The sequence below is a fragment of the Dermacentor albipictus genome, unplaced genomic scaffold (genome assembly GCF_038994185.2).
Source record: "Dermacentor albipictus isolate Rhodes 1998 colony unplaced genomic scaffold, USDA_Dalb.pri_finalv2 scaffold_160, whole genome shotgun sequence".
Taxonomy (NCBI): domain Eukaryota; kingdom Metazoa; phylum Arthropoda; class Arachnida; order Ixodida; family Ixodidae; genus Dermacentor; species Dermacentor albipictus.
In genome coordinates, this window is record NW_027225714.1 from 85,204 (window position 1) to 109,689 (window position 24,486).

Sequence of the window (24,486 nt, forward strand, 5' to 3'; positions counted from 1 at the left end):
CGTGCAGGTTGGTAACATCACATAGACGGCAGCACATTCCAAGCCACCTAGCTGTGCAAGCCGCGGAAAAGCACACACAACGTGTTACGTCCACTCTCCTCTGCACAACTCGCACACGCAATTTTCTCTTTTCTAGCGCAGATCAACAAATTCAAACCACGTAATGAGACGTTTCCGTAACCCGTAAAGACTATTCATTGTAGCTGTAGAGAGCCAATGCTCATTTTTAGATGCAGGTGACATCAGAAACCTTCGTTTCTCGCCATCGGCCATACCATGCTGAATACGCCGGTTCTCGTCCGATCCCCGAAGCTAAGCAGCATTGGGCTCGGTCAGTACTTGGGAGGGAGACCACCTGGGAACACCGAGTGCTGATGGCACCTTTCTTTTTAATTTTTTTTTGCATGTACTTCTTTTTATTATTATTAGTGTTATTATTTTAGTTGGCATGTTGCGCATGTAGGCGTAAAGCTGTGGTGAGTGGACGCGTTGGCGAAACGTAAACACTCATCATCCGCAGCATCTCGTACGTCAACATATCGATGTGAGCTTCGCGCGCACAAATTAAAACAACATGAAAGACGCGGCATGATATTACGCGGAGTAATACGGCGACAAGAAGTGTCACTAATCGCGCAAATTATTCGCATAAACTGCGAACTGCATCGCTATTACACGCGTGCAGGTTGGTAACATCACATAGACGGCAGCACATTCCAAGCCACCTAGCTGTGCAAGCCGCGGAAAAGCACACACAACGTGTTACGTCCACTCTCCTCTGCACAACTCGCACACGCAATTTTCTCTTTTCTAGCGCAGATCAACAAATTCAAACCACGTAATGAGACGTTTCCGTAACCCGTAAAGACTATTCATTGTAGCTGTAGAGAGCCAATGCTCATTTTTAGATGCAGGTGACATCAGAAACCTTCGTTTCTCGCCATCGGCCATACCATGCTGAATACGCCGGTTCTCGTCCGATCCCCGAAGCTAAGCAGCATTGGGCTCGGTCAGTACTTGGGAGGGAGACCACCTGGGAACACCGAGTGCTGATGGCACCTTTCTTTTTAATTTTTTTTTGCATGTACTTCTTTTTATTATTATTAGTGTTATTATTTTAGTTGGCATGTTGCGCATGTAGGCGTAAAGCTGTGGTGAGTGGACGCGTTGGCGAAATGTAAACACTCATCATCCGCAGCATCTCGTACGTCAACATATCGATGTGAGCTTCGCGCGCACAAATTAAAACAACATGAAAGACGCGGCATGATATTACGCGGAGTAATACGGCGACAAGAAGTGTCACTAATCGCGCAAATTATTCGCATAAACTGCGAACTGCATCGCTATTACACGCGTGCAGGTTGGTAACATCACATAGACGGCAGCACATTCCAAGCCACCTAGCTGTGCAAGCCGCGGAAAAGCACACACAACGTGTTACGTCCACTCTCCTCTGCACAACTCGCACACGCAATTTTCTCTTTTCTAGCGCAGATCAACAAATTCAAACCACGTAATGAGACGTTTCCGTAACCCGTAAAGACTATTCATTGTAGCTGTAGAGAGCCAATGCTCATTTTTAGATGCAGGTGACATCAGAAACCTTCGTTTCTCGCCATCGGCCATACCATGCTGAATACGCCGGTTCTCGTCCGATCCCCGAAGCTAAGCAGCATTGGGCTCGGTCAGTACTTGGGAGGGAGACCACCTGGGAACACCGAGTGCTGATGGCACCTTTCTTTTTAATTTTTTTTTGCATGTACTTCTTTTTATTATTATTAGTGTTATTATTTTAGTTGGCATGTTGCGCATGTAGGCGTAAAGCTGTGGTGAGTGGACGCGTTGGCGAAACGTAAACACTCATCATCCGCAGCATCTCGTACGTCAACATATCGATGTGAGCTTCGCGCGCACAAATTAAAACAACATGAAAGACGCGGCATGATATTACGCGGAGTAATACGGCGACAAGAAGTGTCACTAATCGCGCAAATTATTCGCATAAACTGCGAACTGCATCGCTATTACACGCGTGCAGGTTGGTAACATCACATAGACGGCAGCACATTCCAAGCCACCTAGCTGTGCAAGCCGCGGAAAAGCACACACAACGTGTTACGTCCACTCTCCTCTGCACAACTCGCACACGCAATTTTCTCTTTTCTAGCGCAGATCAACAAATTCAAACCACGTAATGAGACGTTTCCGTAACCCGTAAAGACTATTCATTGTAGCTGTAGAGAGCCAATGCTCATTTTTAGATGCAGGTGACATCAGAAACCTTCGTTTCTCGCCATCGGCCATACCATGCTGAATACGCCGGTTCTCGTCCGATCCCCGAAGCTAAGCAGCATTGGGCTCGGTCAGTACTTGGGAGGGAGACCACCTGGGAACACCGAGTGCTGATGGCACCTTTCTTTTTAATTTTTTTTTGCATGTACTTCTTTTTATTATTATTAGTGTTATTATTTTAGTTGGCATGTTGCGCATGTAGGCGTAAAGCTGTGGTGAGTGGACGCGTTGGCGAAACGTAAACACTCATCATCCGCAGCATCTCGTACGTCAACATATCGATGTGAGCTTCGCGCGCACAAATTAAAACAACATGAAAGACGCGGCATGATATTACGCGGAGTAATACGGCGACAAGAAGTGTCACTAATCGCGCAAATTATTCGCATAAACTGCGAACTGCATCGCTATTACACGCGTGCAGGTTGGTAACATCACATAGACGGCAGCACATTCCAAGCCACCTAGCTGTGCAAGCCGCGGAAAAGCACACACAACGTGTTACGTCCACTCTCCTCTGCACAACTCGCACACGCAATTTTCTCTTTTCTAGCGCAGATCAACAAATTCAAACCACGTAATGAGACGTTTCCGTAACCCGTAAAGACTATTCATTGTAGCTGTAGAGAGCCAATGCTCATTTTTAGATGCAGGTGACATCAGAAACCTTCGTTTCTCGCCATCGGCCATACCATGCTGAATACGCCGGTTCTCGTCCGATCCCCGAAGCTAAGCAGCATTGGGCTCGGTCAGTACTTGGGAGGGAGACCACCTGGGAACACCGAGTGCTGATGGCACCTTTCTTTTTAATTTTTTTTTGCATGTACTTCTTTTTATTATTATTAGTGTTATTATTTTAGTTGGCATGTTGCGCATGTAGGCGTAAAGCTGTGGTGAGTGGACGCGTTGGCGAAACGTAAACACTCATCATCCGCAGCATCTCGTACGTCAACATATCGATGTGAGCTTCGCGCGCACAAATTAAAACAACATGAAAGACGCGGCATGATATTACGCGGAGTAATACGGCGACAAGAAGTGTCACTAATCGCGCAAATTATTCGCATAAACTGCGAACTGCATCGCTATTACACGCGTGCAGGTTGGTAACATCACATAGACGGCAGCACATTCCAAGCCACCTAGCTGTGCAAGCCGCGGAAAAGCACACACAACGTGTTACGTCCACTCTCCTCTGCACAACTCGCACACGCAATTTTCTCTTTTCTAGCGCAGATCAACAAATTCAAACCACGTAATGAGACGTTTCCGTAACCCGTAAAGACTATTCATTGTAGCTGTAGAGAGCCAATGCTCATTTTTAGATGCAGGTGACATCAGAAACCTTCGTTTCTCGCCATCGGCCATACCATGCTGAATACGCCGGTTCTCGTCCGATCCCCGAAGCTAAGCAGCATTGGGCTCGGTCAGTACTTGGGAGGGAGACCACCTGGGAACACCGAGTGCTGATGGCACCTTTCTTTTTAATTTTTTTTTGCATGTACTTCTTTTTATTATTATTAGTGTTATTATTTTAGTTGGCATGTTGCGCATGTAGGCGTAAAGCTGTGGTGAGTGGACGCGTTGGCGAAATGTAAACACTCATCATCCGCAGCATCTCGTACGTCAACATATCGATGTGAGCTTCGCGCGCACAAATTAAAACAACATGAAAGACGCGGCATGATATTACGCGGAGTAATACGGCGACAAGAAGTGTCACTAATCGCGCAAATTATTCGCATAAACTGCGAACTGCATCGCTATTACACGCGTGCAGGTTGGTAACATCACATAGACGGCAGCACATTCCAAGCCACCTAGCTGTGCAAGCCGCGGAAAAGCACACACAACGTGTTACGTCCACTCTCCTCTGCACAACTCGCACACGCAATTTTCTCTTTTCTAGCGCAGATCAACAAATTCAAACCACGTAATGAGACGTTTCCGTAACCCGTAAAGACTATTCATTGTAGCTGTAGAGAGCCAATGCTCATTTTTAGATGCAGGTGACATCAGAAACCTTCGTTTCTCGCCATCGGCCATACCATGCTGAATACGCCGGTTCTCGTCCGATCCCCGAAGCTAAGCAGCATTGGGCTCGGTCAGTACTTGGGAGGGAGACCACCTGGGAACACCGAGTGCTGATGGCACCTTTCTTTTTAATTTTTTTTTGCATGTACTTCTTTTTATTATTATTAGTGTTATTATTTTAGTTGGCATGTTGCGCATGTAGGCGTAAAGCTGTGGTGAGTGGACGCGTTGGCGAAATGTAAACACTCATCATCCGCAGCATCTCGTACGTCAACATATCGATGTGAGCTTCGCGCGCACAAATTAAAACAACATGAAAGACGCGGCATGATATTACGCGGAGTAATACGGCGACAAGAAGTGTCACTAATCGCGCAAATTATTCGCATAAACTGCGAACTGCATCGCTATTACACGCGTGCAGGTTGGTAACATCACATAGACGGCAGCACATTCCAAGCCACCTAGCTGTGCAAGCCGCGGAAAAGCACACACAACGTGTTACGTCCACTCTCCTCTGCACAACTCGCACACGCAATTTTCTCTTTTCTAGCGCAGATCAACAAATTCAAACCACGTAATGAGACGTTTCCGTAACCCGTAAAGACTATTCATTGTAGCTGTAGAGAGCCAATGCTCATTTTTAGATGCAGGTGACATCAGAAACCTTCGTTTCTCGCCATCGGCCATACCATGCTGAATACGCCGGTTCTCGTCCGATCCCCGAAGCTAAGCAGCATTGGGCTCGGTCAGTACTTGGGAGGGAGACCACCTGGGAACACCGAGTGCTGATGGCACCTTTCTTTTTAATTTTTTTTTGCATGTACTTCTTTTTATTATTATTAGTGTTATTATTTTAGTTGGCATGTTGCGCATGTAGGCGTAAAGCTGTGGTGAGTGGACGCGTTGGCGAAACGTAAACACTCATCATCCGCAGCATCTCGTACGTCAACATATCGATGTGAGCTTCGCGCGCACAAATTAAAACAACATGAAAGACGCGGCATGATATTACGCGGAGTAATACGGCGACAAGAAGTGTCACTAATCGCGCAAATTATTCGCATAAACTGCGAACTGCATCGCTATTACACGCGTGCAGGTTGGTAACATCACATAGACGGCAGCACATTCCAAGCCACCTAGCTGTGCAAGCCGCGGAAAAGCACACACAACGTGTTACGTCCACTCTCCTCTGCACAACTCGCACACGCAATTTTCTCTTTTCTAGCGCAGATCAACAAATTCAAACCACGTAATGAGACGTTTCCGTAACCCGTAAAGACTATTCATTGTAGCTGTAGAGAGCCAATGCTCATTTTTAGATGCAGGTGACATCAGAAACCTTCGTTTCTCGCCATCGGCCATACCATGCTGAATACGCCGGTTCTCGTCCGATCCCCGAAGCTAAGCAGCATTGGGCTCGGTCAGTACTTGGGAGGGAGACCACCTGGGAACACCGAGTGCTGATGGCACCTTTCTTTTTAATTTTTTTTTGCATGTACTTCTTTTTATTATTATTAGTGTTATTATTTTAGTTGGCATGTTGCGCATGTAGGCGTAAAGCTGTGGTGAGTGGACGCGTTGGCGAAATGTAAACACTCATCATCCGCAGCATCTCGTACGTCAACATATCGATGTGAGCTTCGCGCGCACAAATTAAAACAACATGAAAGACGCGGCATGATATTACGCGGAGTAATACGGCGACAAGAAGTGTCACTAATCGCGCAAATTATTCGCATAAACTGCGAACTGCATCGCTATTACACGCGTGCAGGTTGGTAACATCACATAGACGGCAGCACATTCCAAGCCACCTAGCTGTGCAAGCCGCGGAAAAGCACACACAACGTGTTACGTCCACTCTCCTCTGCACAACTCGCACACGCAATTTTCTCTTTTCTAGCGCAGATCAACAAATTCAAACCACGTAATGAGACGTTTCCGTAACCCGTAAAGACTATTCATTGTAGCTGTAGAGAGCCAATGCTCATTTTTAGATGCAGGTGACATCAGAAACCTTCGTTTCTCGCCATCGGCCATACCATGCTGAATACGCCGGTTCTCGTCCGATCCCCGAAGCTAAGCAGCATTGGGCTCGGTCAGTACTTGGGAGGGAGACCACCTGGGAACACCGAGTGCTGATGGCACCTTTCTTTTTAATTTTTTTTTGCATGTACTTCTTTTTATTATTATTAGTGTTATTATTTTAGTTGGCATGTTGCGCATGTAGGCGTAAAGCTGTGGTGAGTGGACGCGTTGGCGAAACGTAAACACTCATCATCCGCAGCATCTCGTACGTCAACATATCGATGTGAGCTTCGCGCGCACAAATTAAAACAACATGAAAGACGCGGCATGATATTACGCGGAGTAATACGGCGACAAGAAGTGTCACTAATCGCGCAAATTATTCGCATAAACTGCGAACTGCATCGCTATTACACGCGTGCAGGTTGGTAACATCACATAGACGGCAGCACATTCCAAGCCACCTAGCTGTGCAAGCCGCGGAAAAGCACACACAACGTGTTACGTCCACTCTCCTCTGCACAACTCGCACACGCAATTTTCTCTTTTCTAGCGCAGATCAACAAATTCAAACCACGTAATGAGACGTTTCCGTAACCCGTAAAGACTATTCATTGTAGCTGTAGAGAGCCAATGCTCATTTTTAGATGCAGGTGACATCAGAAACCTTCGTTTCTCGCCATCGGCCATACCATGCTGAATACGCCGGTTCTCGTCCGATCCCCGAAGCTAAGCAGCATTGGGCTCGGTCAGTACTTGGGAGGGAGACCACCTGGGAACACCGAGTGCTGATGGCACCTTTCTTTTTAATTTTTTTTTGCATGTACTTCTTTTTATTATTATTAGTGTTATTATTTTAGTTGGCATGTTGCGCATGTAGGCGTAAAGCTGTGGTGAGTGGACGCGTTGGCGAAACGTAAACACTCATCATCCGCAGCATCTCGTACGTCAACATATCGATGTGAGCTTCGCGCGCACAAATTAAAACAACATGAAAGACGCGGCATGATATTACGCGGAGTAATACGGCGACAAGAAGTGTCACTAATCGCGCAAATTATTCGCATAAACTGCGAACTGCATCGCTATTACACGCGTGCAGGTTGGTAACATCACATAGACGGCAGCACATTCCAAGCCACCTAGCTGTGCAAGCCGCGGAAAAGCACACACAACGTGTTACGTCCACTCTCCTCTGCACAACTCGCACACGCAATTTTCTCTTTTCTAGCGCAGATCAACAAATTCAAACCACGTAATGAGACGTTTCCGTAACCCGTAAAGACTATTCATTGTAGCTGTAGAGAGCCAATGCTCATTTTTAGATGCAGGTGACATCAGAAACCTTCGTTTCTCGCCATCGGCCATACCATGCTGAATACGCCGGTTCTCGTCCGATCCCCGAAGCTAAGCAGCATTGGGCTCGGTCAGTACTTGGGAGGGAGACCACCTGGGAACACCGAGTGCTGATGGCACCTTTCTTTTTAATTTTTTTTTGCATGTACTTCTTTTTATTATTATTAGTGTTATTATTTTAGTTGGCATGTTGCGCATGTAGGCGTAAAGCTGTGGTGAGTGGACGCGTTGGCGAAATGTAAACACTCATCATCCGCAGCATCTCGTACGTCAACATATCGATGTGAGCTTCGCGCGCACAAATTAAAACAACATGAAAGACGCGGCATGATATTACGCGGAGTAATACGGCGACAAGAAGTGTCACTAATCGCGCAAATTATTCGCATAAACTGCGAACTGCATCGCTATTACACGCGTGCAGGTTGGTAACATCACATAGACGGCAGCACATTCCAAGCCACCTAGCTGTGCAAGCCGCGGAAAAGCACACACAACGTGTTACGTCCACTCTCCTCTGCACAACTCGCACACGCAATTTTCTCTTTTCTAGCGCAGATCAACAAATTCAAACCACGTAATGAGACGTTTCCGTAACCCGTAAAGACTATTCATTGTAGCTGTAGAGAGCCAATGCTCATTTTTAGATGCAGGTGACATCAGAAACCTTCGTTTCTCGCCATCGGCCATACCATGCTGAATACGCCGGTTCTCGTCCGATCCCCGAAGCTAAGCAGCATTGGGCTCGGTCAGTACTTGGGAGGGAGACCACCTGGGAACACCGAGTGCTGATGGCACCTTTCTTTTTAATTTTTTTTTGCATGTACTTCTTTTTATTATTATTAGTGTTATTATTTTAGTTGGCATGTTGCGCATGTAGGCGTAAAGCTGTGGTGAGTGGACGCGTTGGCGAAATGTAAACACTCATCATCCGCAGCATCTCGTACGTCAACATATCGATGTGAGCTTCGCGCGCACAAATTAAAACAACATGAAAGACGCGGCATGATATTACGCGGAGTAATACGGCGACAAGAAGTGTCACTAATCGCGCAAATTATTCGCATAAACTGCGAACTGCATCGCTATTACACGCGTGCAGGTTGGTAACATCACATAGACGGCAGCACATTCCAAGCCACCTAGCTGTGCAAGCCGCGGAAAAGCACACACAACGTGTTACGTCCACTCTCCTCTGCACAACTCGCACACGCAATTTTCTCTTTTCTAGCGCAGATCAACAAATTCAAACCACGTAATGAGACGTTTCCGTAACCCGTAAAGACTATTCATTGTAGCTGTAGAGAGCCAATGCTCATTTTTAGATGCAGGTGACATCAGAAACCTTCGTTTCTCGCCATCGGCCATACCATGCTGAATACGCCGGTTCTCGTCCGATCCCCGAAGCTAAGCAGCATTGGGCTCGGTCAGTACTTGGGAGGGAGACCACCTGGGAACACCGAGTGCTGATGGCACCTTTCTTTTTAATTTTTTTTTGCATGTACTTCTTTTTATTATTATTAGTGTTATTATTTTAGTTGGCATGTTGCGCATGTAGGCGTAAAGCTGTGGTGAGTGGACGCGTTGGCGAAACGTAAACACTCATCATCCGCAGCATCTCGTACGTCAACATATCGATGTGAGCTTCGCGCGCACAAATTAAAACAACATGAAAGACGCGGCATGATATTACGCGGAGTAATACGGCGACAAGAAGTGTCACTAATCGCGCAAATTATTCGCATAAACTGCGAACTGCATCGCTATTACACGCGTGCAGGTTGGTAACATCACATAGACGGCAGCACATTCCAAGCCACCTAGCTGTGCAAGCCGCGGAAAAGCACACACAACGTGTTACGTCCACTCTCCTCTGCACAACTCGCACACGCAATTTTCTCTTTTCTAGCGCAGATCAACAAATTCAAACCACGTAATGAGACGTTTCCGTAACCCGTAAAGACTATTCATTGTAGCTGTAGAGAGCCAATGCTCATTTTTAGATGCAGGTGACATCAGAAACCTTCGTTTCTCGCCATCGGCCATACCATGCTGAATACGCCGGTTCTCGTCCGATCCCCGAAGCTAAGCAGCATTGGGCTCGGTCAGTACTTGGGAGGGAGACCACCTGGGAACACCGAGTGCTGATGGCACCTTTCTTTTTAATTTTTTTTTGCATGTACTTCTTTTTATTATTATTAGTGTTATTATTTTAGTTGGCATGTTGCGCATGTAGGCGTAAAGCTGTGGTGAGTGGACGCGTTGGCGAAATGTAAACACTCATCATCCGCAGCATCTCGTACGTCAACATATCGATGTGAGCTTCGCGCGCACAAATTAAAACAACATGAAAGACGCGGCATGATATTACGCGGAGTAATACGGCGACAAGAAGTGTCACTAATCGCGCAAATTATTCGCATAAACTGCGAACTGCATCGCTATTACACGCGTGCAGGTTGGTAACATCACATAGACGGCAGCACATTCCAAGCCACCTAGCTGTGCAAGCCGCGGAAAAGCACACACAACGTGTTACGTCCACTCTCCTCTGCACAACTCGCACACGCAATTTTCTCTTTTCTAGCGCAGATCAACAAATTCAAACCACGTAATGAGACGTTTCCGTAACCCGTAAAGACTATTCATTGTAGCTGTAGAGAGCCAATGCTCATTTTTAGATGCAGGTGACATCAGAAACCTTCGTTTCTCGCCATCGGCCATACCATGCTGAATACGCCGGTTCTCGTCCGATCCCCGAAGCTAAGCAGCATTGGGCTCGGTCAGTACTTGGGAGGGAGACCACCTGGGAACACCGAGTGCTGATGGCACCTTTCTTTTTAATTTTTTTTTGCATGTACTTCTTTTTATTATTATTAGTGTTATTATTTTAGTTGGCATGTTGCGCATGTAGGCGTAAAGCTGTGGTGAGTGGACGCGTTGGCGAAACGTAAACACTCATCATCCGCAGCATCTCGTACGTCAACATATCGATGTGAGCTTCGCGCGCACAAATTAAAACAACATGAAAGACGCGGCATGATATTACGCGGAGTAATACGGCGACAAGAAGTGTCACTAATCGCGCAAATTATTCGCATAAACTGCGAACTGCATCGCTATTACACGCGTGCAGGTTGGTAACATCACATAGACGGCAGCACATTCCAAGCCACCTAGCTGTGCAAGCCGCGGAAAAGCACACACAACGTGTTACGTCCACTCTCCTCTGCACAACTCGCACACGCAATTTTCTCTTTTCTAGCGCAGATCAACAAATTCAAACCACGTAATGAGACGTTTCCGTAACCCGTAAAGACTATTCATTGTAGCTGTAGAGAGCCAATGCTCATTTTTAGATGCAGGTGACATCAGAAACCTTCGTTTCTCGCCATCGGCCATACCATGCTGAATACGCCGGTTCTCGTCCGATCCCCGAAGCTAAGCAGCATTGGGCTCGGTCAGTACTTGGGAGGGAGACCACCTGGGAACACCGAGTGCTGATGGCACCTTTCTTTTTAATTTTTTTTTGCATGTACTTCTTTTTATTATTATTAGTGTTATTATTTTAGTTGGCATGTTGCGCATGTAGGCGTAAAGCTGTGGTGAGTGGACGCGTTGGCGAAATGTAAACACTCATCATCCGCAGCATCTCGTACGTCAACATATCGATGTGAGCTTCGCGCGCACAAATTAAAACAACATGAAAGACGCGGCATGATATTACGCGGAGTAATACGGCGACAAGAAGTGTCACTAATCGCGCAAATTATTCGCATAAACTGCGAACTGCATCGCTATTACACGCGTGCAGGTTGGTAACATCACATAGACGGCAGCACATTCCAAGCCACCTAGCTGTGCAAGCCGCGGAAAAGCACACACAACGTGTTACGTCCACTCTCCTCTGCACAACTCGCACACGCAATTTTCTCTTTTCTAGCGCAGATCAACAAATTCAAACCACGTAATGAGACGTTTCCGTAACCCGTAAAGACTATTCATTGTAGCTGTAGAGAGCCAATGCTCATTTTTAGATGCAGGTGACATCAGAAACCTTCGTTTCTCGCCATCGGCCATACCATGCTGAATACGCCGGTTCTCGTCCGATCCCCGAAGCTAAGCAGCATTGGGCTCGGTCAGTACTTGGGAGGGAGACCACCTGGGAACACCGAGTGCTGATGGCACCTTTCTTTTTAATTTTTTTTTGCATGTACTTCTTTTTATTATTATTAGTGTTATTATTTTAGTTGGCATGTTGCGCATGTAGGCGTAAAGCTGTGGTGAGTGGACGCGTTGGCGAAATGTAAACACTCATCATCCGCAGCATCTCGTACGTCAACATATCGATGTGAGCTTCGCGCGCACAAATTAAAACAACATGAAAGACGCGGCATGATATTACGCGGAGTAATACGGCGACAAGAAGTGTCACTAATCGCGCAAATTATTCGCATAAACTGCGAACTGCATCGCTATTACACGCGTGCAGGTTGGTAACATCACATAGACGGCAGCACATTCCAAGCCACCTAGCTGTGCAAGCCGCGGAAAAGCACACACAACGTGTTACGTCCACTCTCCTCTGCACAACTCGCACACGCAATTTTCTCTTTTCTAGCGCAGATCAACAAATTCAAACCACGTAATGAGACGTTTCCGTAACCCGTAAAGACTATTCATTGTAGCTGTAGAGAGCCAATGCTCATTTTTAGATGCAGGTGACATCAGAAACCTTCGTTTCTCGCCATCGGCCATACCATGCTGAATACGCCGGTTCTCGTCCGATCCCCGAAGCTAAGCAGCATTGGGCTCGGTCAGTACTTGGGAGGGAGACCACCTGGGAACACCGAGTGCTGATGGCACCTTTCTTTTTAATTTTTTTTTGCATGTACTTCTTTTTATTATTATTAGTGTTATTATTTTAGTTGGCATGTTGCGCATGTAGGCGTAAAGCTGTGGTGAGTGGACGCGTTGGCGAAACGTAAACACTCATCATCCGCAGCATCTCGTACGTCAACATATCGATGTGAGCTTCGCGCGCACAAATTAAAACAACATGAAAGACGCGGCATGATATTACGCGGAGTAATACGGCGACAAGAAGTGTCACTAATCGCGCAAATTATTCGCATAAACTGCGAACTGCATCGCTATTACACGCGTGCAGGTTGGTAACATCACATAGACGGCAGCACATTCCAAGCCACCTAGCTGTGCAAGCCGCGGAAAAGCACACACAACGTGTTACGTCCACTCTCCTCTGCACAACTCGCACACGCAATTTTCTCTTTTCTAGCGCAGATCAACAAATTCAAACCACGTAATGAGACGTTTCCGTAACCCGTAAAGACTATTCATTGTAGCTGTAGAGAGCCAATGCTCATTTTTAGATGCAGGTGACATCAGAAACCTTCGTTTCTCGCCATCGGCCATACCATGCTGAATACGCCGGTTCTCGTCCGATCCCCGAAGCTAAGCAGCATTGGGCTCGGTCAGTACTTGGGAGGGAGACCACCTGGGAACACCGAGTGCTGATGGCACCTTTCTTTTTAATTTTTTTTTGCATGTACTTCTTTTTATTATTATTAGTGTTATTATTTTAGTTGGCATGTTGCGCATGTAGGCGTAAAGCTGTGGTGAGTGGACGCGTTGGCGAAATGTAAACACTCATCATCCGCAGCATCTCGTACGTCAACATATCGATGTGAGCTTCGCGCGCACAAATTAAAACAACATGAAAGACGCGGCATGATATTACGCGGAGTAATACGGCGACAAGAAGTGTCACTAATCGCGCAAATTATTCGCATAAACTGCGAACTGCATCGCTATTACACGCGTGCAGGTTGGTAACATCACATAGACGGCAGCACATTCCAAGCCACCTAGCTGTGCAAGCCGCGGAAAAGCACACACAACGTGTTACGTCCACTCTCCTCTGCACAACTCGCACACGCAATTTTCTCTTTTCTAGCGCAGATCAACAAATTCAAACCACGTAATGAGACGTTTCCGTAACCCGTAAAGACTATTCATTGTAGCTGTAGAGAGCCAATGCTCATTTTTAGATGCAGGTGACATCAGAAACCTTCGTTTCTCGCCATCGGCCATACCATGCTGAATACGCCGGTTCTCGTCCGATCCCCGAAGCTAAGCAGCATTGGGCTCGGTCAGTACTTGGGAGGGAGACCACCTGGGAACACCGAGTGCTGATGGCACCTTTCTTTTTAATTTTTTTTTGCATGTACTTCTTTTTATTATTATTAGTGTTATTATTTTAGTTGGCATGTTGCGCATGTAGGCGTAAAGCTGTGGTGAGTGGACGCGTTGGCGAAATGTAAACACTCATCATCCGCAGCATCTCGTACGTCAACATATCGATGTGAGCTTCGCGCGCACAAATTAAAACAACATGAAAGACGCGGCATGATATTACGCGGAGTAATACGGCGACAAGAAGTGTCACTAATCGCGCAAATTATTCGCATAAACTGCGAACTGCATCGCTATTACACGCGTGCAGGTTGGTAACATCACATAGACGGCAGCACATTCCAAGCCACCTAGCTGTGCAAGCCGCGGAAAAGCACACACAACGTGTTACGTCCACTCTCCTCTGCACAACTCGCACACGCAATTTTCTCTTTTCTAGCGCAGATCAACAAATTCAAACCACGTAATGAGACGTTTCCGTAACCCGTAAAGACTATTCATTGTAGCTGTAGAGAGCCAATGCTCATTTTTAGATGCAGGTGACATCAGAAACCTTCGTTTCTCGCCATCGGCCATACCATGCTGAATACGCCGGTTCTCGTCCGATCCCCGAAGCTAAGCAGCATTGGGCTCGGTCAGTACTTGGGAGGGAGACCACCTGGGAACACCGAGTGCTGATGGCACCTTTCTTTTTAATTTTTTTTTGCATGTACTTCTTTTTATTATTATTAGTGTTATTATTTTAGTTGGCATGTTGCGCATGTAGGCGTAAAGCTGTGGTGAGTGGACGCGTTGGCGAAACGTAAACACTCATCATCCGCAGCATCTCGTACGTCAACATATCGATGTGAGCTTCGCGCGCACAAATTAAAACAACATGAAAGACGCGGCATGATATTACGCGGAGTAATACGGCGACAAGAAGTGTCACTAATCGCGCAAATTATTCGCATAAACTGCGAACTGCATCGCTATTACACGCGTGCAGGTTGGTAACATCACATAGACGGCAGCACATTCCAAGCCACCTAGCTGTGCAAGCCGCGGAAAAGCACACACAACGTGTTACGTCCACTCTCCTCTGCACAACTCGCACACGCAATTTTCTCTTTTCTAGCGCAGATCAACAAATTCAAACCACGTAATGAGACGTTTCCGTAACCCGTAAAGACTATTCATTGTAGCTGTAGAGAGCCAATGCTCATTTTTAGATGCAGGTGACATCAGAAACCTTCGTTTCTCGCCATCGGCCATACCATGCTGAATACGCCGGTTCTCGTCCGATCCCCGAAGCTAAGCAGCATTGGGCTCGGTCAGTACTTGGGAGGGAGACCACCTGGGAACACCGAGTGCTGATGGCACCTTTCTTTTTAATTTTTTTTTGCATGTACTTCTTTTTATTATTATTAGTGTTATTATTTTAGTTGGCATGTTGCGCATGTAGGCGTAAAGCTGTGGTGAGTGGACGCGTTGGCGAAATGTAAACACTCATCATCCGCAGCATCTCGTACGTCAACATATCGATGTGAGCTTCGCGCGCACAAATTAAAACAACATGAAAGACGCGGCATGATATTACGCGGAGTAATACGGCGACAAGAAGTGTCACTAATCGCGCAAATTATTCGCATAAACTGCGAACTGCATCGCTATTACACGCGTGCAGGTTGGTAACATCACATAGACGGCAGCACATTCCAAGCCACCTAGCTGTGCAAGCCGCGGAAAAGCACACACAACGTGTTACGTCCACTCTCCTCTGCACAACTCGCACACGCAATTTTCTCTTTTCTAGCGCAGATCAACAAATTCAAACCACGTAATGAGACGTTTCCGTAACCCGTAAAGACTATTCATTGTAGCTGTAGAGAGCCAATGCTCATTTTTAGATGCAGGTGACATCAGAAACCTTCGTTTCTCGCCATCGGCCATACCATGCTGAATACGCCGGTTCTCGTCCGATCCCCGAAGCTAAGCAGCATTGGGCTCGGTCAGTACTTGGGAGGGAGACCACCTGGGAACACCGAGTGCTGATGGCACCTTTCTTTTTAATTTTTTTTTGCATGTACTTCTTTTTATTATTATTAGTGTTATTATTTTAGTTGGCATGTTGCGCATCCCAATGGACCACAGATATCCAGTGGATATCCGATTTAGATCCGAACGTCCACGTCCGGAAAACAATATCCGTGGTACGAACAGGGGACCTAGTTCTTGGGACGTAACATAATGTCCGCATACTTTGATACGGTGGACGTCCAGAGGATGTTTGTTTATGGATTGACCAGCGGTGTACGTCCCCCGGATGTCCGCCTAGGAATGCCTTGCAACGTCCATTGATTTATGCCCTGGACATAAGCATGCACAGATGCGAAGCTACAGGCGATGGTTACGATGATTTAATTCAATATTTATATCTCCCAAATCGAGCTATATATATATACCGCCGCCATAATATTAATCTCCTAGGTAGAACACTCGGGAAAAGACGAAATTCGCTGATTCACTAATTTTTTATTTAAGAACCCGGACTTTGAACACGGGCTAAAGAAAATCTGACCTAGCACTTGCGTGCGGATTTTTACCTTTATGTGCGGCCTCGCGCACCGTCCACAGTGTGGAGTACAAGGGCATCATTCTATAAAAAATAGTATGCTATCGTCCACGCGTTTATTCTGTTCTGTTCTGAGCAAATGAATGTTTGTATTGTTAACAAAACCGATGTTCCTGTTCTATTCACCAAGCCGTACCGTCGTACTAGAACTGTTTTTCATTCTATTTCAGCAACATGAATTATGCGAATTTGTATTCTGCTCAAACTACTAAAATTTTTTGAAGGTATTTTGAATATTTAATAGGCTTTGTGGCATTTCGGTTTCAGTAGTTTACGTTACTCTTTTGTAATATGCACCTTCAATCGTCATAGTCATCAATGTGTGCGAAAAGCGACGAACGTGCCCCATGCGTGCTCCGTCACGAAACGTGCGAGCCGATTCGCTGGCTTCTGCGGGTGCCGTGGCGCGTTTTATATTATTGAATGCAGGTGCCTTTCTCGCGCGCCTTTCAACTGACGCACTGCGACCTTGCACTTTGGAAACACGGTGAGAGATCTTTTGTTCCGTGCGTGTGATCCGAGGGCCAGTTTCTGCGCGGGTTGTACCGACTCTCTTCACAAAGTGCGGTTAGGGCAATTGTTAGTAGGCCTATTGCGTACAAGTGAAACTGCTTTGTTCTCGCTTCCTACGCACTGAATGTCGCGACCACCCGACAGGCGTGCTTGCGAGAAGGCAAGCAGGGAGACAAGGAAAGTTAATGTTTTTGCGAAAGAAGGAGTTCAGGGGGGTTGTGAAAGTAGCCGGCATGACTCGGAGCAAATAGCATTTGTTCAACCTCTCGAAGCACCACGTGACAGCGGTGGGAACAGCTTAGAAAACTTAAATCGCTCAATCGCGGGATTTGAAGAGCATTGTTACGAAGACCTCACGTCCGTAGACGCAGATGACAGGGAACAGTGGGCAGAAGTCAATCTTGAGTCTGGTAGTAGTGAAAGTGATAGTGAAGAGCGCACAAGCGTACATGACGGACTGCAGGATTCCTTGCGTGAATGGGCAAACGAATATGGTATCAAAAGAAGGGCGTTAACAGCTTTGCTGAAGACGCTAAGGACACAGAGGGGACTTCATCAGTTACCGGAGGATGGTCGTACACTTATGCAGACCCCTCGAAAAAACCTGGATGAATTTCCCATTTGTGCTTTGGCGCCAGGAAAGTATTGTCATTTCGGACTTGCTGTGGGTCTTCAGCGTTCATTGTCTCATGTAGAAAAGCTGCCAGCTGTAATTCCACTCTCATTTAATGTAGATGGCCTCCCCTTGTCAAAGAGCTCCAAAATGCAACTGTGGCCCATACAGTGCTTACCCCGTGGTTGCGGCAATGTGCCCCCATTTGTTGTGGGTGCGTTTGCTGGACAGTCTAAGCCATCCTCGTCTAATGATTTCCTGAGGCCTTTTGTTCGAGAGCTGCAAACTTTGCTTGTGCAAGGTGTGAATATCAATGGCGACACTGTTCAGGTGACAGTTGCCTCGGTCATCTGTGATGCTCCAGCGCGAGCTTTCGTTACTATGACAAAAGGCCATGGAGGGTACAGTGGTTGCGCAAAGTGTACAGTCGAGGGATCTTACATCAATGGAAAAGTAGTATTTTGCGACATGGAGTGTCCGTTACGAACGGATGAGAGTTTCAGGGAGCAGCATGATGTTGAACATCACAAGGGAGAATCTGGCCTGTTGGACCTGCCCATTGACATTGTAAATGACCTCCCACTTGATTACATGCATCTTGCATTACTGGGTGTCATGCGGAAATTGCTCCAGTTGTGGATTTCTGGACCACTGCGGGTTCGTTTGGGACCTCTGGATAGGCACACATTCAATGAGAAGAGCAAGCTGCTAAATCCTCACATCCCTAGTGAATTTCCCCGTAGGCCACGCGGACTCGATGAGCTCGACCGCTGGAAGGCGGTTGAGTTCCGACTTTTTGTATTCTACACAGGCCCGTTGCTTCTCAAGTTCTGCCTTCTAGATGATCTATACCAGCACTTTTTGCTGCTCCATGCGTCGTTATCTATACTTGCAAACAAGGAGCTGTGTCGTGAGCATGCTGGTTATGCCGATGAGCTCTTGAGATGCTTTGTTTCACATTTCCGCGAATTGTATGGTGACGAGCATGTTTCTTTCAACGTGCACAGCCTCATACATCTTGCTTCTGATGTTAAAATACATGGAGAGCTAGACTCCTTCAGTGCCTTCCCATTTGAGAACAACATGCAGGTGCTCAAGAGGCAGTTGCGCAAGCATGGAAAACCCTTGGAGCAGCTGCGCAACAGGATGGTAGAGAGCCAGTCTTGGACACGCAGACAGACATGGGATGAAATTCCTGTACATTTTAGCCGTCCTCACAGTCGAGGAGAACTGCTGCCGGAATGCTGCCCTCCTGAATATGAAAGGCTGTCATGGGATGCATATACAATTGCATTGTCTAAAAGAGACAACTGCTTTGCACAGGATGGCCATGTTGTTCTGGCAAAAAACATAGCCTATATCAGAGGGTCTAAGCAGCCATGCATAATTGGCCAAGAGTTTCTCATCAAGGAAGATTTCTATTCTTTACCCTTTGAGTCTTCCAGAATGGGCATTTATGTTGTATCAGGGCTATCGGGCCTGAAGCCTTGGTCCCTGCACAACCTCCAAAAAATGGTGAAGCTGCCACTGAATGGAAAGTTTCTGGTTATTCCAGAGCTTCACACAATTTAAAGGCCTAGATTTAGCTAGCATTCGCAGAAACTTCAAATAATATCTGCAAATTTATAGAGGTTGGTGTAGTGCAGTTTAATAATCCTGAAGTTTTTGCAGCCCTTAGTGGCTTACCTTACGTAACGTTTAGTTATTTGTGAAACATGCAGTGAAAAGGAGGGTAACAGTGAGCAATGAAAGAAATAAGCCTCAAATAATCCTGTAATTAACCTGTGCACACTCACTGTAGGGCAGTTCACCGCACAGTCCTATTCTGCTCAACCATATTTCCACAGGTTAGTATTGGCAGAATGCTGCCATGTTATGCCTTTATTTTCAAGGTTATTTATTGGCTGTTCATGACAAATGCCTGTCATATGTGGTTTGTGGTCTTGAGCCTGGTGGCTGATTAATGCTTGGCGCAGATAGCTGGTCTATAAGAGTAGCAAAATGAGTGCCAAGGGTAGGACACTTCGACAAAGTAGTAGGATGCCACTAGAAAATTCGCAGGCATAGGATGGAGAGCCAGATCATGTTGGGCAAGGATAATCGGATTTCATTGGGAATGGCCTTTGACTGGCACTAAGATTAAATGGCTTGGTGACACATACCGCTCCCATCACAACTTGCTGCTGGGATAGTTGGTCCATAGGTGCAACGATCCATAATGTGGCTTATTACAGCCGACGTTCAAACTAGCCAAAGGGCTTGAAATACTTGAACTTTAGTAAAACGGCTGTCCTTGGCTGCAGCCAACATTTAAAGAAGACATGTCATTATGGTGAAGGCAAGTCCCTTGGGAAAATGCTTTTTCACTGGTTCCAGGCAGAGGCTTCCCTTGTTTCGCCACCACTGAATACTTCTGACGCTTCATTTTTCAGATGGCTTATGTGATCGCTGAGTTCGTTGAGGACAAACAGGTGGAGGTGGTGCCAGTGACCTGGGTGGAGGGTGACAAGTGTGCGTGGCCCGACAACCTCAAAGGCAACAGAGTGACATCCTTAGTAAAGAAATCTGTACCTCCAGACACCTTCTGGAAGTGCTACAGCGTAGCAGTGAAAGGGGTATTTGGTATGTATCGTGTACATAAAAGCCTTTTTTGTTCTATACAAATCAGTTGAATGTTGAATTTTTGTTTTAGCAACATATGAACAAGCAAGGGCCAAACTTAATGACAGCCAGTATACATCAGACCTGGGCACAGGATCGGAAATGTCTCAAGGAAAAAGGACAAGGAGGCCACCAGCTCAGTGGTCTGACTCGGATGAGCCTGACACACCACCGCCACCCAAGAAGGCCAAGCAAAGCTCCAGCAAGCAAATTCCAGCTCCACCAAGCAACTTCCCACTAGGTGAATTCAAAATACTTGTTTCTACTACTTATGGTATCCTGACACTTAGCAGTTAAAAAGTAAATTTAATATATTTTGCTTACTGGTGAGTTATTATTTCCCAGGCCTCTCTTCTGCTTCTGCAGTGCAGCAAGACAGCTGTGAAGAGTCTGAAGGTATGTGACTGACATTTTATAGATAGTGCCTCAATGGTAATACAGTGCAAATCTATTTTAGCTTGAGCTTCCTAATCCACAAAGAATAAAGTGCTTCCCCATTGTGTAATATAAGCCATTAATTGAATTGTTCTTGTCACCTGTGAGGGCTTCGACATACGGGCTGACAAATCAAGGAATGGTCATACGTTTCCTTGTTGATTTTGGTTTGTGTTTCATTTTGCATGGCCACCTAACGTCTACTTTTGGCATAAATTCAAACCTAAGCACTTGTGACAGCAGTGTATTATTTCATTTCTAGGTTCACCCGCATTAAAGAACGTACACTTGTGGCTACTGTTTGCTCATAAACAGACTTGCAAGTCATTGTACATGACACATCTATATAGCAATGTAAAGCAAGCGTTCTGGCCAGTTATTTCCTGTTTGAATTTCAGTTTATGCTGTTAGGGTGTTAAACTTCTGTTCAAGTGAGAAGTAGGCTCTTGGCAGCTATGTTGATAAACCAGCATGATTTAGTTTTGAATTGGATAATGGGTCATGTCATATAGTTAGCTGACTTGCTTCATTATTTATTATGTACATTGAATGTTTTAATGCTAAATCTTGAGGTTACCTTCTTACAATTCATTTGCAAACTGTCTTGATGTATTAGAGGAGCGATTTGCATAGCTATGCGCAGGTGTGAAATTACACCTTTAGAATGTAAAAAAGAAACTGTTCTGGGCATGAGGTTGCAGGCTCAATTTTGAGCTGCAATATGATTTGGAGCGGGATGCATAAACACATGCATTGCGCATTGGGTGCACATTACAGGACCCTAGGCGGCCCAAGTTCAGAAAACATACTTCAGTGCCTTTGATAGATGGTATGTAGCTTTGGGACATAAAACACCATGAAAAGAAAGAAATGAGTTTATAAAATTGAAATGTCCATGGTGTGTTGCAAGCAAATTGTGAACTCACTAAAACTTTACATCATGCCTGTAAAGTGAGCACAGAGAATGCAAGTCAATGCACTGATGAGTTGGTATGCCAACCTATGATATTGAACATGTAAACAAAATGCAGACTGCAACTGCAATCATTTGCTTAGCACTCTTGCATTTTGGAGCATCCTATGGAATGTCTACCATATATGTGTATCAATAACATGACATATGTTCACTATAGCTATGCATTCACAGGTTCACTGCAATCACTCTCTGCAGATGTGAATGACATGCCGCAAGGTGGTGCAGGTGGCCCTAGTTCACACAGTGCAAATGGCTCCAGATCACACACTGCAGGTGGCTCTAGCTCACACAGTGAGTTTTGATAAATCTTGCTTTTACTTTTTTTTTTCAGTGAAGGGCTATAATTTTTAATGTGGCAGTTCTGTCATATGTTTAACTTCATGTGTATGTAAGCCAAAAAAGTTTCTAAGATGTATCTGTGGCTTGTTCCTAACTTCACAACTGGAATGCACTTTGCAGCTGCTAGCGACAACCTGGAGATGAGCAGTTCTGGTAGAATGTTAAATGGGCTGGGGTCCCACAATGTGACAGCCTTTGATATTAGTGCAAAGTACAAGCATGCATTAAATGCTCACTATTCTTTACTGTGCAGGTGACCAACGGACTTGTGTACCCTCAGGTTCCCCTGACGAACTTTCAAACAATAGTAAGCTTTCATTGTACTATAATACTTCACTACAAAATTTTTATATTTGCTATTCCCACCATTAGTGGGAACTTGCTTATTTCAGTTGCTGCAAGACGGATGACAGAAGGCAGCACTAACGATATTGAAGACACCATCAAATCGTGGCTAAGGCATGCTCCAGAAAGGGCCGGCAGCCATAAGAAGCCAAGCGCTGAGGTCTGCCTGCCTCAAGGTATGCTTTTACCTCACCGATTTTCAGCAGCTTGAGAGGCGGTGCCGCATGTTGATTTCTTTAATCGCAGAATGTACCCTTTACTATCCGAATACTCACTTGATAACATTCCTTAGAGAAGAGCGAGTTGTAAGCGTGACTCAAAAATGTTGGTTGACTTCCGGCTAACTTTCGAAGAACATGCTTCAAGCATCGTTAATGCATTCTACAGAAAGTTAGGCCTTATATCAAAGACGACCGTACTTATATAATGATCGCACTTTTTTGTCAAAAAAATTTATGCAAATTCAGGGGTGCAATTCAGGTTAAATTTCCCACGAAAAGAATTCTTTTTTTCATCCCGCATTTGCTGCGGGATGACAAGCAGGCAGCTGCTGCTGTCAGTTCGGGACACCAAAACAAAAATGGTGGCCGGCGGAGGAAGCTGAACGGGATTATTTTTCTTCTTGTGAGTACATTAACGTGCATTGAAACAGTTTCTTCCGTATCAGTAATGAATAATATCGTTAATATTGGCAAGTTTGCGACAGTAGCGTAGCCATGTCCAATTTGAGAGGACAGAAACAGAGAGGGGCACGCTTAGCTGCCAGTGACATAGAAACACATGGCGGGCACGCTGTGGAAACTGCAGCATTTGTCTTCACTGCTATCCTAATATGGCACGTTTCTGCTAAGGGTGGGCGAATATCTTAGCTGCGTTACGAGCGTCGGTGTATTAATAGGGTACACTTCTAACGTATCAGTGCAAACGTGACTACTATTGTTGCTACTCGCGATTTGTTGCGTGCCTACGAGTGCATACGAAAAGAATCGAAAGGCGCCAAAACCATTATGAAGCCTACAAATAATAAAGCCGAGACAAGTTTGGTTGTAGCTTTTTTTTTTTTTCAAGGAAGTGTGGAAAGTGATGAAAGGAATGAAATGAGGCATCTGTTAAGAAAGAGAAAGGTGGGTGTGTGCAGATCACTTGGTATGTCTTCAAGAGTTGTTCACATAGCATTCGACAGATGGTAAGCGCGATCATCGTTAGCTAGACTTGGCACACAACATATCGCTGTGACAAGTTCAGGGTGCGATCATTACACGGGAAAGAAAAAAATCAAATTTTGACAACAAAATTCAGGGGTGCGATCATTATGCGAGTAAATAGAGTAAAGAGTTTACGAATGTGAGCTGTGTTATTCTCTCGTATTCTTTGTTTGTCCGCTCGAAGCTAAAGTTTAGTTCTGTTGTATGGAACTGTATTAATTTGACTGACTAATGTTGCAAAAATTGTATGTGTTCAGTGATGTTTCATTTGTGTCCTGTACAATCCATTTCTTGGACGCCGTGTATCTTATGCCTACGAGTGTGTACTGTGCATGTATAATATTAGACCCCTACAAATAAGGCGGAAATACCGTGATTACTTCACAAACACTTCTCCTGTCCGCAGTTACTGTGAGCTGTAACGTTATGCATGCCTCGCCCTAAATTGCTTAATCCTAGCATTTTATATGTGAATTCCTCTTGCACCTCTAACGCTATAACAATCTCTTGTAACACAATAAAGTACCTTGCATCGTGATCTTGATATATTAGCTCTACTATTTGCTCATTATCTGGCTCGTGTATTTGATTAATTCAATTTTTTGTTGCACTTTGTACCGCTGTTGTTTGAGATGTTTTATTTTTTGGTTTTGTGTTCTTTGTGTAACAGAAATGCAACAATATTAAGGCATAATAGCTGTTCTTGGGCACTTTTAGAAAAAAACTAAAAAAATGATATAAGTAAATTAAATTACCACTTAGCAACATGAATTCACATCATAATAGTGGCCACAGTGACTTTCCACTAGAAATGGACATGGGTTTCTCCAACTGAGTTGCATGGCTCAGT

General features: G+C 45.4%; 1 protein-coding gene and 24 non-coding genes across 29 annotated transcripts; all 25 read left to right on the forward strand.

The window, feature by feature from the left end:
• Positions 1–261: 261 nt before the first annotated feature.
• On the forward strand, positions 262–380 carry LOC139053630 (5S ribosomal RNA). The gene has a single exon (XR_011510644.1). It is a non-coding gene; the product is annotated as a 5S ribosomal RNA (ribosomal RNA).
• Positions 381–939: 559 nt separating this feature from the next.
• On the forward strand, positions 940–1,058 carry LOC139053631 (5S ribosomal RNA). The gene has a single exon (XR_011510645.1). It is a non-coding gene; the product is annotated as a 5S ribosomal RNA (ribosomal RNA).
• A 559-nt stretch (positions 1,059–1,617) lies between these two features.
• LOC139053632 (5S ribosomal RNA) lies at positions 1,618–1,736 on the forward strand. The gene has a single exon (XR_011510646.1). It is a non-coding gene; the product is annotated as a 5S ribosomal RNA (ribosomal RNA).
• Positions 1,737–2,295: 559 nt separating this feature from the next.
• Positions 2,296–2,414, forward strand: LOC139053633 (5S ribosomal RNA). Its single transcript, XR_011510647.1, has one exon. It is a non-coding gene; the product is annotated as a 5S ribosomal RNA (ribosomal RNA).
• Positions 2,415–2,973: 559 nt separating this feature from the next.
• LOC139053634 (5S ribosomal RNA) lies at positions 2,974–3,092 on the forward strand. Its single transcript, XR_011510648.1, has one exon. It is a non-coding gene; the product is annotated as a 5S ribosomal RNA (ribosomal RNA).
• Positions 3,093–3,651: 559 nt separating this feature from the next.
• LOC139053635 (5S ribosomal RNA) lies at positions 3,652–3,770 on the forward strand. The gene has a single exon (XR_011510649.1). It is a non-coding gene; the product is annotated as a 5S ribosomal RNA (ribosomal RNA).
• A 559-nt stretch (positions 3,771–4,329) lies between these two features.
• Positions 4,330–4,448, forward strand: LOC139053637 (5S ribosomal RNA). Its single transcript, XR_011510651.1, has one exon. It is a non-coding gene; the product is annotated as a 5S ribosomal RNA (ribosomal RNA).
• A 559-nt stretch (positions 4,449–5,007) lies between these two features.
• On the forward strand, positions 5,008–5,126 carry LOC139053638 (5S ribosomal RNA). The gene has a single exon (XR_011510652.1). It is a non-coding gene; the product is annotated as a 5S ribosomal RNA (ribosomal RNA).
• A 559-nt stretch (positions 5,127–5,685) lies between these two features.
• LOC139053639 (5S ribosomal RNA) lies at positions 5,686–5,804 on the forward strand. Its single transcript, XR_011510653.1, has one exon. It is a non-coding gene; the product is annotated as a 5S ribosomal RNA (ribosomal RNA).
• A 559-nt stretch (positions 5,805–6,363) lies between these two features.
• Positions 6,364–6,482, forward strand: LOC139053640 (5S ribosomal RNA). The gene has a single exon (XR_011510654.1). It is a non-coding gene; the product is annotated as a 5S ribosomal RNA (ribosomal RNA).
• A 559-nt stretch (positions 6,483–7,041) lies between these two features.
• Positions 7,042–7,160, forward strand: LOC139053641 (5S ribosomal RNA). Its single transcript, XR_011510655.1, has one exon. It is a non-coding gene; the product is annotated as a 5S ribosomal RNA (ribosomal RNA).
• Positions 7,161–7,719: 559 nt separating this feature from the next.
• LOC139053642 (5S ribosomal RNA) lies at positions 7,720–7,838 on the forward strand. Its single transcript, XR_011510656.1, has one exon. It is a non-coding gene; the product is annotated as a 5S ribosomal RNA (ribosomal RNA).
• A 559-nt stretch (positions 7,839–8,397) lies between these two features.
• LOC139053643 (5S ribosomal RNA) lies at positions 8,398–8,516 on the forward strand. Its single transcript, XR_011510657.1, has one exon. It is a non-coding gene; the product is annotated as a 5S ribosomal RNA (ribosomal RNA).
• A 559-nt stretch (positions 8,517–9,075) lies between these two features.
• LOC139053644 (5S ribosomal RNA) lies at positions 9,076–9,194 on the forward strand. The gene has a single exon (XR_011510658.1). It is a non-coding gene; the product is annotated as a 5S ribosomal RNA (ribosomal RNA).
• A 559-nt stretch (positions 9,195–9,753) lies between these two features.
• LOC139053645 (5S ribosomal RNA) lies at positions 9,754–9,872 on the forward strand. The gene has a single exon (XR_011510659.1). It is a non-coding gene; the product is annotated as a 5S ribosomal RNA (ribosomal RNA).
• A 559-nt stretch (positions 9,873–10,431) lies between these two features.
• Positions 10,432–10,550, forward strand: LOC139053646 (5S ribosomal RNA). Its single transcript, XR_011510660.1, has one exon. It is a non-coding gene; the product is annotated as a 5S ribosomal RNA (ribosomal RNA).
• A 559-nt stretch (positions 10,551–11,109) lies between these two features.
• Positions 11,110–11,228, forward strand: LOC139053649 (5S ribosomal RNA). Its single transcript, XR_011510662.1, has one exon. It is a non-coding gene; the product is annotated as a 5S ribosomal RNA (ribosomal RNA).
• Positions 11,229–11,787: 559 nt separating this feature from the next.
• LOC139053650 (5S ribosomal RNA) lies at positions 11,788–11,906 on the forward strand. The gene has a single exon (XR_011510663.1). It is a non-coding gene; the product is annotated as a 5S ribosomal RNA (ribosomal RNA).
• Positions 11,907–12,465: 559 nt separating this feature from the next.
• LOC139053651 (5S ribosomal RNA) lies at positions 12,466–12,584 on the forward strand. The gene has a single exon (XR_011510664.1). It is a non-coding gene; the product is annotated as a 5S ribosomal RNA (ribosomal RNA).
• A 559-nt stretch (positions 12,585–13,143) lies between these two features.
• Positions 13,144–13,262, forward strand: LOC139053652 (5S ribosomal RNA). Its single transcript, XR_011510665.1, has one exon. It is a non-coding gene; the product is annotated as a 5S ribosomal RNA (ribosomal RNA).
• Positions 13,263–13,821: 559 nt separating this feature from the next.
• Positions 13,822–13,940, forward strand: LOC139053653 (5S ribosomal RNA). Its single transcript, XR_011510666.1, has one exon. It is a non-coding gene; the product is annotated as a 5S ribosomal RNA (ribosomal RNA).
• A 559-nt stretch (positions 13,941–14,499) lies between these two features.
• On the forward strand, positions 14,500–14,618 carry LOC139053654 (5S ribosomal RNA). Its single transcript, XR_011510667.1, has one exon. It is a non-coding gene; the product is annotated as a 5S ribosomal RNA (ribosomal RNA).
• A 559-nt stretch (positions 14,619–15,177) lies between these two features.
• On the forward strand, positions 15,178–15,296 carry LOC139053655 (5S ribosomal RNA). Its single transcript, XR_011510668.1, has one exon. It is a non-coding gene; the product is annotated as a 5S ribosomal RNA (ribosomal RNA).
• Positions 15,297–15,855: 559 nt separating this feature from the next.
• Positions 15,856–15,974, forward strand: LOC139053656 (5S ribosomal RNA). The gene has a single exon (XR_011510669.1). It is a non-coding gene; the product is annotated as a 5S ribosomal RNA (ribosomal RNA).
• Positions 15,975–16,787: 813 nt separating this feature from the next.
• LOC135921024 (uncharacterized) lies at positions 16,788–24,378 on the forward strand. 5 transcript variants are annotated; one of them, XM_065455320.2, is made up of 7 exons: positions 16,788–17,036; positions 20,108–20,297; positions 20,368–20,577; positions 20,682–20,732; positions 21,919–22,038; positions 22,340–22,393; positions 22,479–24,378. In XM_065455320.2, the coding sequence occupies exons 2-7, from the start codon at positions 20,108–20,110 to the stop codon at positions 22,640–22,642; spliced, it is 789 nt and encodes a 262-aa protein (XP_065311392.1). In that variant the 5' UTR covers positions 16,788–17,036; the 3' UTR covers positions 22,643–24,378. The 5 variants fall into 5 exon arrangements, with proteins under 5 accessions (XP_065311392.1, XP_065311395.1, XP_065311396.1 ...); XM_065455324.2 differs by having other exon boundaries at positions 16,793–17,036; positions 22,459–22,602; XM_065455322.2 differs by having other exon boundaries at positions 16,796–17,036; positions 21,943–22,038; positions 22,479–24,373.
• Positions 24,379–24,486: the final 108 nt, after the last annotated feature.

Excerpts from the sequence above, each read along its gene's own strand:
- LOC135921024 (XM_065455320.2), top strand. The coding sequence starts at position 20,108 with ATGGCTTATGTGATCGCTGAGTTCGTTGAGGACAAACAGGTGGAGGTG. Across the intron at positions 20,298-20,367 it reads AGCAGTGAAAGGGGTATTTG|CAACATATGAACAAGCAAGG; the intron begins GTATGTATCGTG and ends TTTTTGTTTTAG. Across the intron at positions 22,394-22,478 it reads TGACGAACTTTCAAACAATA|TTGCTGCAAGACGGATGACA; the intron begins GTAAGCTTTCAT and ends TGCTTATTTCAG.